This window comes from Pistacia vera, unplaced genomic scaffold (genome assembly GCF_008641045.1).
Source record: "Pistacia vera cultivar Batoury unplaced genomic scaffold, PisVer_v2 Contig582, whole genome shotgun sequence".
Classification (NCBI taxonomy): Eukaryota; Viridiplantae; Streptophyta; class Magnoliopsida; order Sapindales; family Anacardiaceae; genus Pistacia; species Pistacia vera.
Genome location: NW_022196426.1, coordinates 258,457 through 272,598, shown reverse-complemented (window position 1 = coordinate 272,598; position 14,142 = coordinate 258,457). Strand labels below are relative to the sequence as shown.

General features: G+C 39.2%; 1 protein-coding gene across 1 annotated transcript; it reads right to left on the bottom strand.

Moving 5' to 3' along the window:
- Window positions 1–4,655: 4,655 nt before the first annotated feature.
- On the bottom strand, window positions 4,656–13,749 carry LOC116109568 (topless-related protein 1). The gene is made up of 27 exons (XM_031395794.1): window positions 13,583–13,749; window positions 13,085–13,224; window positions 12,742–12,921; window positions 12,524–12,637; window positions 12,285–12,443; window positions 11,634–11,811; window positions 11,427–11,553; window positions 11,210–11,319; window positions 10,919–11,084; window positions 10,682–10,791; window positions 10,501–10,570; window positions 10,339–10,412; window positions 10,145–10,240; window positions 9,964–10,059; window positions 9,693–9,820; window positions 9,334–9,568; window positions 9,092–9,250; window positions 8,934–9,020; window positions 8,596–8,742; window positions 7,591–7,701; window positions 7,296–7,475; window positions 7,085–7,213; window positions 6,902–6,997; window positions 6,412–6,600; window positions 6,167–6,333; window positions 5,148–5,425; window positions 4,656–4,825 (listed from the first exon to the last, which is right to left on the bottom strand). Exons 2-26 carry the CDS (start codon window positions 13,162–13,164, stop codon window positions 5,212–5,214), a joined length of 3,402 nt encoding a protein of 1,133 aa, XP_031251654.1. The 5' UTR covers window positions 13,165–13,224; window positions 13,583–13,749; the 3' UTR covers window positions 4,656–4,825; window positions 5,148–5,211.
- Between the last annotated feature and the right edge of the window lie 393 nt (window positions 13,750–14,142).

The following is a 14,142-nucleotide window of genomic DNA, read 5'->3' as shown; positions in this document are numbered from 1 at the left end:
TGTGCTCATGACCCTGATCGGGTCATGATGCGCTTCCCGAGCATACCTGTCCTGCGCCCCCCGCGTGTTTCCAGTGAGGTGCGGACCTCGTAAATTAGGTTCACACTGCTGTACCCGCTGCGACCACGACGCTTGTTCTTTCGCTCCCCTTGGTTTTCTTTTGGGGATTCGTCAATGTACTCCTTGAAGTGCCCCTTCTTGATAAGCTCTTCGATAGCCTGCTTTAGAGCTCGGCACTCATCAGTGATGCCCGTTATCCCGGTGGTAACGACAGTATTTCTTGTTGTTCCTGGCCGTTGCAGGAGTTTTCATGGGTTCTAGTTCACCGAGCAGGCTGGCTTCCTCGGATTTGTCGAGGATCGCAGATATGGACACATTCAGCGGTGTATTGGGCCCTGTCACGTCGTGACGGGGGACAGGAGCATAGGTCTTTTTTCTGCTCGTAGCGGGGTTTCTTCCCTTTTCGCTGATGGTCATTGTCTCCTTTACGATCAGCTCGCCTGTTATCTCCCCGACCTGACTACTGCTGGAGTGGCCGTGATCGCGACGGCGAATGTGCCGCCAGTGAATTCTCTATTCGAGATACTTTTCCCCGGGTTGTAGAATCTGGTGAGGGAAATATCGTCCTCAGCCTGCAATTCCTTCCACAGGTCGGTTTGCGGCGAACTCCGGCTATTATAAGAGTTCGGATGGAATCTTCTGGGGCATGACCACCTTGTTGAGTCCCTATGGAAGCGGTCAACGTAAGACTGCAGGGATTCGTCTCTTTCTTGCCTTATGTTGCTGAGTAGCTCAAAGGCATCGAAAATTTCGGTTGGCTTGGAAATGCCGCAAGAACGTCGTGCTCATCTGAGGCCACGAACTGATCGATCCCGCTGGGAGCGACCTTACCACCGTTTGGCGTGAAGTCAGCGTCACACCAAACATCGGCATTTCGCAAGGTCCGAAACCTGGTGGAGCTCCATCGGTCGTTGAACTCATACAATGATCCTGCGGATCATAGTTTCCATCAAACGGCCGCATATCTGGCATTCTGAACCCTGGTGGAATGTGGCACTGCACTTCAGGGGAAAATGGGGATGTAGAGACGATCTTGCCTGCTCGTTTCGCTGCTCCCTTAACCTGTCCAGACTCGCTGCAGCCCTCAATTTACGGTAATGGAGCCAATTGGGGGTTGTTTTCACCCGTGCGAGCCCTCCCTTCTCGGTTGCGGTTCAGGACAGTCCGGAGATCGGATTCCTCCTCGCCTCGGCCGGCATTTCTGGCCGCACTTGACACATGCTGACTATGGGCATGTGAATACGACTGTTTGAGGGGCACTTTCACGCCCCTCGCGGTGGTACGAACTGCCCCGCGAGTGGCGAGCCCTCCCGCATAACGATCGGGATTGCTCTGCTGGTGGTGATCGGGACCACCATGCCCACATTTTTGCTTGGGTTTGCCTGCATCGTGGCATGGGACAGCTCGGGGTCCACTCTCTCGCCCCCAAGTCTCAGCTTTGCAGATACCCTGCTAGGGGCACCTTTGGTATTCGCCGGCCCTGGGAGCCCGTAGGCTTATTTTTTGCCACTTGCTTACCCTTGCGCTTACGCGCTGCAGTGCTCGCGGCACGGCTATCGCCCTTTGCCTCGCTTTCGCGCGACCTGCAGGCGTTTTTGGCGGTTGTACGGCTCCGACTGTCTTAGATGACATGCCTTGATCCAGACGGTCCAACCTCTGGTTGACTGTCTGGAGAGTATTATCGAACATCTCCAGGTAACTCCTGATGGCAGGGTCCATTTCGGGGCTGCTGGGGTATCCCAGCAGCATTTTGCGAAATTAGAGGTATTGGAAGGGGTGTCCTCTGGGCCAGGGGGACTCCTTCTGCATGCTGGTTCCCTTGCTCAGGTTCAGATTGGCGGGCCTTGTAGTTGTAAGACCAGTAGTCAAAGATTCTCCTGATGAAGGGTAGACACTAAACGAGGGCCCTCCTTCTAGCGCCAAACGTGATGCTCAGTTTAAGCACCAACGATCCTCACGTGTGTAATGTTGATTGGCTGTTCAATACACGCGAAAGGAAATATTAAAAGCGGAATAATGTAAAGGGAGTTTTTAAGTGGTTCGGAGCTAAGGTAGCAAGTCCTACGTCCACTGATTTGTATTGATATTATGTGTGTCAGGTCGCGGTCGCGAGCTAACTTACATGACGAAAAATCAAAGAAAAGCTTACAAGAGAGAGAGATTTCTTTTTCTGTATGAAAAATGGCCGAATCCCCCTAATGAAGGGGTCCTCCTCATTTTATACTGGACTGAAGCGTATAATCATCACAAATCCATGGTTTGGTGTGATTGTCATGTAATCCGGCTTTACGTCCCATTTCCCTTTTCCCAAGCTGACATCGCACGACTTGTTCAGGAAAAAGGACGCGTGTGGGCTCACATATCACTTGGCAGGTCCGACGTGTGCGTGCTCTCTGACGGGAGCAGGTCACCCTTCACGTGACTTTCCCACGTCAGCCCTTTATTTTCCTGGGCATAACACTAATTATTTTTTCCAATCTTCTGAATGGATTTCATTTCTGAACATTACATTCAACACAAGAAGTAAATATATTATTAAAATAAATAAAAAAAACATAAAAATTTTAAAAATATAAATAAAAGTGATTTTTGGATGTGGAGTTTATAAACATTTTAAAGGGGTAAATTTACAAGTGGGGTCCAGTGTTTTAAAACCTAGTATGACGGTTGAAACTTGAATTAGGACCTTCACTAAGTCGGTTAACAATTTCCCTATTTATCCAATCTCTAGAATTTGGGATATGATCGACGAACTATTAAAGGTTAGGATTTTAGGGTTTAGAAGAGGAAGTGTCAATGAATGCAATGTGGTGACGGAAGTGATTTCTATGAGTTATCGATCGAAAATCGAAAAAAACGGCGCAACACAGTCGACTTTTGCGGGATGGCGAGGTGAACAGGGGTGGTGAGATAGTTTTTGACCAAGAGCTGAGTGGACTATTTTCGTATGATGGGGACGATTGTTGACGTCGACTGTGAGATTTAGCGAAATCAATCGACGCTGACCAGATTTGGGTAGATTTTCTAGGGAATGAACTCAAGGATGATTGTGATTGCATTTGGTTGTCATCACCGCCCAACCTATTTGGGCTGTTGCTAAATTTCAAACCTGTAGGGCCTAGATAATTTTTAAGGTGTATTTGTTGAATTTTAAACTTTTTGAAACCCAAGTTGACCGGCCGGTCCAACCTTTTAAACTGGTCAACTCGAGACCCAACAACTTGCTGAGTTTCACCCGAAGTTGGTTATTAAATCATTGGTGGGTCTTGAAAGATAAATGTGGGGGAAAATAGGTTCACTTTGAATAAATGTCAATATAATTTCAATTATTCAATATGTTACTATCTATATTTTATTATGCTATTTTTAGATTTAATATATTAGACAATGTATATTTATTTTTGTTGTATATTTGCAAATATTTAAATCTTATTTATATGATTACTAACTGCAATATTCAGTATATGCTCATAAAAGTAATTGAAAAAGGGTAGCACCGGTACACAGTAGAACCAGAACTTGTGGTAGAACCGAAACCGAAACCTACCCAAAACCGACACGTGTGTTGTAAGTCTGGTTCCATTTTATTGGAACCGACACTGTGTGATTCCGGTTCCAATTACTATAGTTTCGAAACCAAAACCAAAACCTGGAAAAAGAACCTAAAGCAATACCCACTTGGAAACTATTTTCGTTTTGGTTTGATTGAAAAAATTTATGTGAATTGTGATAACTTATTGACTTCAAGTGTTGCTTAGATATTAGAGGATTTATGAGTCCCATTAAACACAAATGCATGAGTAATCAAAATTCAAAAGTTGAAAACTATAAATGTAAGTTTTCTTAATTCTTAGGGGTGTATTCAAATAATTTATATCTTTCAAAATTTAAAAAAAAAAAAAAATTACCGATGTGGGGTGTATAAGTTTTCCTTCAGAAGAAATAGCGGAGAGATTTTTGCATTTTCAATACAGTCCTCCCTGCCTCAAATAGGCATGGCAATGGGACGGGATGGGACGGAGATCTCATTCACCACCCATCCCTACCCTCAAAATCATTCCCCGTCCCCGTTACAAGGATGACGGAATTCCCCTTCCCCGCCTCAAAGGGGAATGTTGGAGCCCTGTCCCCGCCCCGTTAATTTTTAATAAAATAAATTAATTTGAGCATTACCAAACACAATAGTTAATTCTCGTCCACATGACAAACACTTAAATTAATCGTTAAACATAATTAATTATACATAAATATATGTCAGGGTTTGTTCTTGTTCAATTGTTTAGGATGAGGGAAATTAGGATAATATGAGTTTGTATCGGTAGATAATTGTGTAATTAGATGAAATATAGGGATATAGTGAAAAGTATATATATATATATATATATATTATATTATATATTATTATATATAATATATACTTTTTTTAATTTTATATATTATATATGGGGCGGCCGGAGAAGGCATCACCCACCCCCGCCCATCCCGAGGACGGGGATTAAAACACCCCCGCCCCTATCCCCGAAAAAACCGAGGCTCGGGACAGGTCCCCGAAATCTTGGAGAACATTGCCATGCCTACCTCAAATCAAACATAAATAATTTCTAAACAATGCAATTCCAACCTTTATGTTCTTTTCTAAAAGGAAAAACATTTCACTATCAAATCTTCTACAGCATTTACCTTACACAGTATCCTGATAAAAACATGTTAAATCTACATTTTTGCATGTTGTTCTTTGAGTAAATTACACGTCTCGAACCTCAAACTGCAAAAAGAGAAAACCCAATTAAATAAGTGATTTTATAGTAAAAAATAAAATTAAAACCCAAAATACCGGGAAACAAGTCGACATAGTTCAACCACGGATCATTTTAGTCAAGTAGATAAGGTTAACATGAAATATACAAGTTAACATTGTGAATCTTGTATCCTAAATTTAAGCGTTGAACAACTAATAGAACCAAATCGACTATCCTACTACGATTTTTGCATCAAAACGGCATATGATTCATGGATGTTTGAACAACTAGTTGGTATGGTCTAATTTTAATAATACTGCTTTTCACAAACATTAAGAAAAAGCGTACCTAAATTAGAAAAGGGCCAGCAAGCCAAGCATGTAAAAGGACTTGTGCTCGACCAGCTGTTTCATCATCTCTGGGCTTGATCTGAACCTGAAGCTCCAACTGAGGGTGTCGCTGGTACACTACTCGTTGACCCGTTCTCAACAGGAGGAGGAATGCCCCATTTTCCTTCAGATTCAAGGGGCTCAAAGACATGAACTCCACCATCCGATAGTCCCAAAGCAAACTGATTTGGTTCTTGTGGATGCGCAGCAATCACAAGCGGGTGGACACTGGAACTACTGCATAAAGTAAAAGAAGGGTTGATAAAATCAAAAAAGGCAATCATTGAAGTATTAACTTGACTTAATTTGGCATCCCACGAGAAGTTGCCAGGTTAAAGATAACCTCAGTTAAAACTGAATGAATAAGTTCCAGTGCATAAAGACAAAAACAAGCTATACAATATTAACCAAAACCCCTTCCCATTGATTTGTATGAAGAGAGAAGAGTCATGACGCTCGTCCAGAATTGAAGCCCAAAGAGTGGCAAAACGTAACTCTATTCCACAACCCACCTCAGTAATTTTCTCCTTTCTCATCAAGAAGTATGATTTTCTCTCAAATGCATTAGTAAATTCAAGCAACCAAAAACAGAATCATCCAGCGTGAGATCTTGTAAGATAATAATAAGGAAATTATCAGTAAGAAAAGAAGCTCTCACGAGGATGATAGTGCTCTGTGACATCACAGTCTCATTCTATAAGTAAATAAAAAACGGTTTCAAACAAATTATGCCAAAAAGGGCAAATTCACCTCAATACGCATATCAATGCAAGTCAGGAAGAATATCTGACAGTCGTTTGCTAGTGAAACATAAGTAAATTTAAATTGCCCTCAAAATAAACTCCCCAAAAAAAAAAAAAACACACATTAAAATCCTGAAAGAACAAATGCCAAACAAAGAGAACTTGCATACACCATGTAATGCAGGACAGTGACACTGGTATGTGCCCAATTCAAGCAATGGAGCAAAAGATTTACCTGACACTAGCAGGAAGATATGCAGATGGATTGACACGACAACGCAATCTGAGATTTGAAGCACTAAACACACAGACAGTTGCATCCAAGAAGCAAGCATATACCAGCTGGCTATCACATGAGAATGTTGCGTGACTGATTGGGGCAGAAGACTCCCGTGGGACCCACTATTAGTAACAAAAGAAAATATTATTTTTAAGAAAAGTCGTGACCTTCACAACAAAATGGATCCAAAGAAAAGCTACCTGCTTCACACATTCTAGTTTTGTTGTTTCAAATATTGCAAGCTGTGTCTCATGTACAACCAGGAAGTGTATCTGGTCTTGATGAAACTGTACACGTGTATCTGATAGAGCTGTCGGTGTTCTCCCAGCTGGAATTTGCAAGAATCTGTTCTTTTGCTTTTCCCATCCATCGGAGCTCCATACACAAAGCTGGTGAAATAAGCAACAAGTGAACCAACATCAAATCTTTACTTATGGCTTCAACATAAGAGCCCAAAAGAGAGAAGCTTTTATTATGCTGATGAAAATAATATTTATTAATAATTCATTGATGATAATAATTTAACCTAGATATTGATTGGAATCTTCAGAGTCAAGAGTCCAGAGAGTGACAATCAATGAGTGTGGGAAGAACACAATTAATGTTGTAAAGAAAGTTGGTAAATGTAATGATGACAAACAAATACAGCACTATGGTTCACAGCACAAGCCAAGATAGAAAAATGCTAACCTGAGCATCCGCTCCAGATGAAACTAGCACATTCAGTACATGAGAAAAGGCAAGGCCAGTTACTTTTTTGGAATGGCCTTTAAGCTTGCTTTTAACCTGCCATGACAGAAGGAAACTAAATCACACATATTGCTTTCCAAATGAACACAGATAATGTCCACAAATAGCATATCTGCATCATACCTCATCTACACGGACATTATATATCTGAATTGATGAATCATCCATGCCAATAGCAATAATATTGTTATCTTGAGGATGAAAGGCAAGAAATGTTGCTGCAGGTGGTGGTGGCATGAAAGTTGCCATTGTCTGTATTTGCCCAAAAAAGTTTTGAGAATCGTCAAATGAATATCAAGAAACATCAAACTCAATTTGAAGGTTCATGAATTACCTTAAATGTCATCATATTGAAGAGGGAGATCTTTCCACCAGATGCAGACATTACATAAGAATCATTCTTGGACAAAGCAAAGCAACAAACAGCCTCTTCAGTGTTTGAGTCTGAAACTTCGTTGGTCATAAGAATGCCACTTGGTGGTTGCCATAGTTGAGGTGGCACACTGGCAGTTGCCTACAGGATGAATGACCAATTGTTGGAGAAAAGCCATGAGTCATTTTCCAAATTTTAAGACTAAAAAGTAAAAACTGTGTAAGCCAACAGAAACTAATTTGTAGCAGCCTAGTACCTTGCCAGTTGAATTACGATCACTTCGCTGCCACTTCCAGAGCAGGTGAATAGCATTTGATGCTAATGCCAAGATGGCATTCCCTGAATTTGTAAAGATTAACCTTGATATCTGTAGTATTCAAGAAAGAAAGTTGTGAGGTACAAGTGAATGTGACACATTATCAAATTTAAATTCACTAAAATAAACATCCAAATTTATTCATGAATCACTAAAGTATCCAACATCCAGGGCAAGTCCCACTAGCTGGAGTCTGGAAGGGCTGGTTTTAAATTAACATATAAAAATGAGATGAACCTAACTAATGAATAATCCAGAACAAAAAAGAGCCAATAACATAATTAGCATTGATTAGAACATATGTATAATTCTAGAACCAAAGATATCATATTTCATTACATATATGTAATGGAATAGGCTCAGAAACCAAGACATATCACAGAGCAGGCTTACAACCCAAGGAAACAGCAACTTTTAGATTGTATGTCACATATCTTGAGCTTCCATATTTATGTCCTCCATGGGAGAAAAGCAAGGTGCTATATGTTTAATGTGCATAACTGAAATCTGCCACTTATGCATATTACGACTTTTAAGATGCATACTTAATTAATCCTCTTAAAGGAGTTGCTCTGTTGCACCGCAGATATAATTATCCAAGCTTAACCTAAGCCTCACCTCTTGTTAGAGTTTTCATATAATTAGCAAAATTAGCATCTGCAACAGATAGGCTTTATTATGGTCAGACAGGATCTGCACCAAAATTAGATTTATAGCTAACTTTTGGCATTTTCTACTGCAGCAGTTTCTGTGGATGAAACAGGGAAAATAGCTTGTAGAACACATACAAAATATCAGCTAACTGTCCGGAAGTGCATATTACTGCTTAAATGACCAAAATGCTGGAAATTGCCATAAAAAAATCAAGCAGTACAAGGATAACAGAATACAAATTAGGATGTAAGAAAATCTTTCAAGAAGAAAGTAAATTAGCAGATCTGATACCTTGGTTGCCCTCAAATTTTCAGGAAGTCTCAAAGTTCGACACTGAGATGGTTCACTGATTTCCGTAAGCTTCCAAATCTTTGATTTGTCATTAGATTCTTCAACTATTCTAGGCTTCACATCTGCCAAGCTCCGAGCATCCCCATTCTGGCAAGATAAATTTACTTACAGTTAAAACACATAATATACAAATCACAAAATAATGACACCAAGCTCCATCTGTCATGGAAGAAATGAAAAATACATTTGTATAGTATGCCCCATCAGACCATAATCATTACTGATAAATAAACTTAAGAGAAAAAAATTTATGTATTGAACATTCATGCTCCACACACCATTCCAGGAATAGCAACCACTGACGCCCCTCCAGCACTAGTGGCAGCTGCTGCTGCAGCAGCAGCTGAGATTGTGTTTATCGCAGGCTGCAGTTAACATTTTAAGTTAGAATTGTTCAAACTTTGAGGTTGGATTCCAAGACCAATTACTATACTACCTTTGAGGCTTCAGATGTTCGCGACGCATCATAAGAAAGATTCTCAAAAGTACGCAGTAACCGCATGCCATCTGAATTTGCCAAAATCTTAATTCCGTTCTCATTGGCAGAAACAGCCAAGAGACTGCCATCCTTGTTAAAGCGGATACGTGGACTAGCCTGGGAATTATGGAAGGCAGAAATGAGGAACTGCCACTATCAAAAGGTTTTCAAACAATATAGTGGAACCATAGTTAACTTACTGGAAGGCCTCCATCAGCATCAATGCTTGTCAAAAGTTGAACATTGTCCATATCCCAGAATTTAATGGAGAAATCATCGCCAGCGGCCAAAAATCGGTTTTTAGTGGTGTCAAATTGCACAACACCCAGAGATCGCTTGCGGAATCCTTGATAGGTCCTTCTCACAGCTCCTTCACTTTCATTCCATTCAACGATATAAGACTCCCCATCTTTACTTGTCCCACACGAAAAGAGCCTGCAGTATCAATCCACCAACACAGAAAAGGAAAAGGAAAGGAGAAAACTAAACCATTTTTAGTATTGACAAGTCACTAACAGCAGAAGACCAGAAACACAGACACTAAGTCAAGCGTATTAACCTTGTGCCATCAGCACTGTAAGCCATTGTTGTACACCAACGGCCAGGAGCATCATAATCAACACGAGATCCCAAATTATCATACAACCAAGCTTTTATCTTTCCATCAAGAGCTGTTGAAAAGATGAACTGAAGCACAAAAGCATGATAAAGAGATCAGGAACTAGGAAAGATTTTCAACAGTAGATGCAAAAGGCAAAATATAAACAAGACAATCTAGTACCATGTAACTAACACCATAAAGTGAAATGAGCATAAAATACACCAGTTACCTGAATGTTTTCCTTATGATGAGGGCAGACAGAATAGACAGGAGCCTCATGACCTTCAAATATATATTGTTTTGCACCAGTAGCAGCATCCCACACCTAGATTTAGATTACAAATTAGAAAGGAATGGCAACTTCCAGTCAAGATATGAAAATTAATAACATATGATGGACAGAAACAAACCTTGATGGTCTTGTCATCACCACAGGTAATCACACAAAGTTGCTTATTTGGGTGAGAAAAAGCAAGATCATTGACTCCACCAACATGAGCATCAATCTAGATAAGGATTTTAGCGTCACTTGAATGTATGAAACTCAAATACAGTAGCAAGCAGTGAAAAATTGTACACTCATTTAACCCAGAAAAAAATATACCTCCAAGTGCTGTCGAACTTCATCTCCCTCATTATATGAACATATTTGAACAAGGTGCCTTGAGTATGCCACACCTATCAATAAAATGGAATATGCATCAACAAATGATCCAGTTCACCCCAATAATTAAGAAGCGATAAATTCAAAAGTCTTCAAACTTACCAAATAAAGAACCATCAGGGCTCCATATGACACGGTTAACAGACACACCAGGATCTTTGACAAGAGCAGCCTGAATTACAATCAAATAACTTCAATTTTAGCCACGCCAATATTGCATTCATTTAGCATATAGCACATTCATAATGGGTGCTTCAATTGATAGGGATAAGAAGGGACACACCTGGAGAGGCATCGTACATGCACTAAGATCCCAAACTTTAAAGTTTCTCAAAACCAGCCGGTCCTTGGAACCAACATTCCACAATCCTATGTCCCCCACATTGGTTCCAACTAAGGCATCAAATAGAAAAAGACCCAAAAGTCAGATTCAGACACTGACACTTTAGAGGACATAACAAGACAAATTAAACATACAAAAACTACAAATAAAAAAATAAAAGGCCCAAAGAAATTAGACCTAAAAGAAGTGTCTGTTGTACAGGATGGAAGTCCATGCTCATAGGAGATGATCCCTGATTCAACGTCCTTGTGACAGTCTTTGGCAAGTCTTCAGGTGCATTAAAAGCCTGACTATGACTGTGACCTGGAAATGTTACTGGCAAAACGTTAACAGGCAGATTTACCTGCAAAAAAAAGAGAAAAAAATCAATTAAAGAGAACACCAAGGAATAAAATAACAGGCATACAATAGTCAACAGCTAATTAAATAATTTCATAGGTGAGTGGAAACTGAGCCAAATCAGACTACCTCATCAGATATTCCCATTGGTCTTGTTCTTTTGGAAACATGATCAGCTTCCCCTGGTGGGTAATCCACAGAAGAGTTAGTTGGAGGAGTTCTGGGGTGCTTTAAAGCAGCTGTATAAAACAACCCAGGTTAAGAATATTACTATGTATTGCATAGGATCCCAGCCTATAAGACACAGAGACCTAAAGGCCTACAGTAAGACAGAGCAATGTATCACCTGGCATAGATGGAGCACCAAGACCAATAGCTCCTCCTCCAGAAACTGCTGGATGAGTAACTGTGGAAGGATTAGACATCCAACCTGCAAGGGGTGTTGGAACTGGTGCTGGTGTAGGTTGAAATGGCTGAGCACAAATCCAAGCACATTAAGAAAGCATATAAAGACTAAGAAAAAAATTGATGACAAATTAAAGTTAGTACTAACCCCATGTGCCCCTAGGGGAGGAAAACCCCCAGCTTTGGGTAAGGCCCCAAGCAATGGATTGTTTGCAGGTGATGGAGCCCGTGCACCGTTTGGTTGTCCACATGAGTGATCAACAAACAGAGTTTTTATATCAGGATTTGGCCTTGGGTTTTTACAAAGTTGGTGCTGCCAATTCAAGCTGTAGTTACATCAGGAAGAATATCAGTTCTTTCTTTTTAAGCAACCAAAGCTCCAGAATACATTAAAAAAATTCCAATGCCATCAAAAGCAGATAAAATGTTAGAATAACATAGGATATCTTGAACTGATAAATTATGGCCTACACCTACGGCCATGATAATCCGTTAGCATATTTCTTGGCATATCATCATACTTGCATGATAGCATTTTCTTTCCACAGGATTAGATGGAACAGCCGCATATTTCAATTGAAACAATAAAAATAAGAAATTGTAAAGAAAATGGTGCTATTTAATTGATCTATTTTACATTCTAAAAGTCATGGAAGACAAATGGAATCTTTCCATAAAAAGCATAAAGACATTCAATAATATCGTCACCATGTATCAACATTCCTGAAGTCCGCTCTAAGTAAATTCCACAATTGATCTATTTGAACTGAAGGATATAGCAAATCTCTTGAAATATTACCTTTGATTGATGAGAGTTCGTAACCTTGAATTCTTAAGGTGAGGGAACTGCAACTTGTCACGGAACAATGGATTGGCTTCGATAAGTTTCTTGAGCTCAACCAGCATGATTGCTCTTGCAGACTTGGTATCTCCATATTTTGACAATTGCTCATTCTCCCTGTAATACAATAAAATCCCATTGAAAGGCCACTCCCTGACATTGTTCTACATTCAAATGTTAAAACACAACTCTCATACCTAAAATTCTCCAGTGTTAACAGCTGAGTAATCTCCTTAAAAAGCTCCTCATTAAATGTAGCAAAAACCTTTAAATCTTTCACTAGTATCTCCACAGCCTTCGACCGGTCATGCCTATTGAAGTTTACACGTAAACAATCATTTTCATGCAACTAAATCAATAAAACACTTACAATGACCCCAAAAAAAATGCAAAAACAAAGAAGCAATGAACTTACTTATCCAAGGCCTCAAGGTATTTCTGTTTCCTTATCTCAAAAAAGATTTTCATCGAGTAACGATTATCATCCACTTTAGTGAAACCAGAAAGGTACTTCTCAACCTCATCCCAGTTACCATTATGCACCTCATCCTCAAAATATTTCATATTAAAGAAAAAGCCAGACTCCTGCTCAAGCCTATTTTCGATATAAATAATGATGCCAAATCATTACTTAATAACAATGATAAATAATTACAGTAAAATAAACATTATCCAATAATAAAAGCTTTATTGAAAAGTAAAATTAATTTTTTTTTTTTTTTCTCTTAAAAAAGTGAGATGTTAAAAGAAATGCTTACTTGTGAACAGTTTCTTTGAACTTTTCCTCATCAAGAAACTGTAAGATCAAGAACACCAGCTCTCTACTGAGAGACGACATCGTTTAATCACCCCGTTTTAATTTCCTAGAGCGCAATTTTCACCAAATATATCTCTAGATCTGCCAATATCAATTAAAACAAACACACAAAAAAAAATAATAATAATTTTAAAAAAGGGTAGCTGAAAAATCTTCAATAAAAACCAAAAAAATAATAAAATAATACAAAAAAATTAAGCCTCTCTCCAGAACCAGATCATTCAACTGCCTTCAATAATACACCCTAAAAAACCCAATTTTTCATACAATTATCAAAAAAATAAACCCAAAAATGAAGTTAAATCAGCTAAAAAACGGAACTTGCGAAGAAAATCAAGGTTATCAAAGGGATCAAAGATGCACTAACACAAAAAAAGGGAAACAAAAGTGAAAACGAATTTAAAAAATTCACGAAATTTAAAAACACAAAAAGCTTTACCTTATGAATCGATTACAGCGAGAGAGAGCTAACACGAGCTTTCTCTCTCTAGAAAAATGGAGCTTTCTCTGTCTAGAATTGGAGGTGGTTCATATAAATATATCTCTCTCTATAAAGCTTTCTTCTCTCTCTAAAACTCTTCTCTGAAAATTATATTTATATACCGACATTAAGCCTTGCAGAAATTGCGATTTTTATAGGAAGAGGAGACAGATTTGAGAAGGATGATAAGTGAATGAACGTATCAGTTGATAGCTTATCCTAGAAAGTCATAGCTTCTTGAGATACGTCGATTGTGTTATTGATAAGTACAGTTATATAGGCCCCACCAAGCCGGCTACATTTTGTCGAGTTTATCGGCGCGGAATCTCTAGCTAACAGCTGTAATTTACGGAGAAATAATCTTCTAATGGAGAGTACACGGTAGGGAACATGGGCTTGTTTGTCAAATTTGTGGTTGTGAAATTAACTAAATTATTTCGTAAAATAAATATCTTATAAAAATTAGAAAAATAAAAAAGGTTGATGATTTTTACATATGGGGAAAGAGATTTTAATCG

Excerpts from the sequence above, each read along its gene's own strand:
- LOC116109568 (XM_031395794.1), bottom strand. The coding sequence starts at position 13,164 with ATGTCGTCTCTCAGTAGAGAGCTGGTGTTCTTGATCTTACAGTTTCTT. Across the intron at positions 7,476-7,590 it reads ATCGTAATTCAACTGGCAAG|GCAACTGCCAGTGTGCCACC; the intron begins GTACTAGGCTGC and ends TTCATCCTGTAG. Across the intron at positions 6,601-6,901 it reads CATCTGGAGCGGATGCTCAG|CTTTGTGTATGGAGCTCCGA; the intron begins GTTAGCATTTTT and ends TTATTTCACCAG.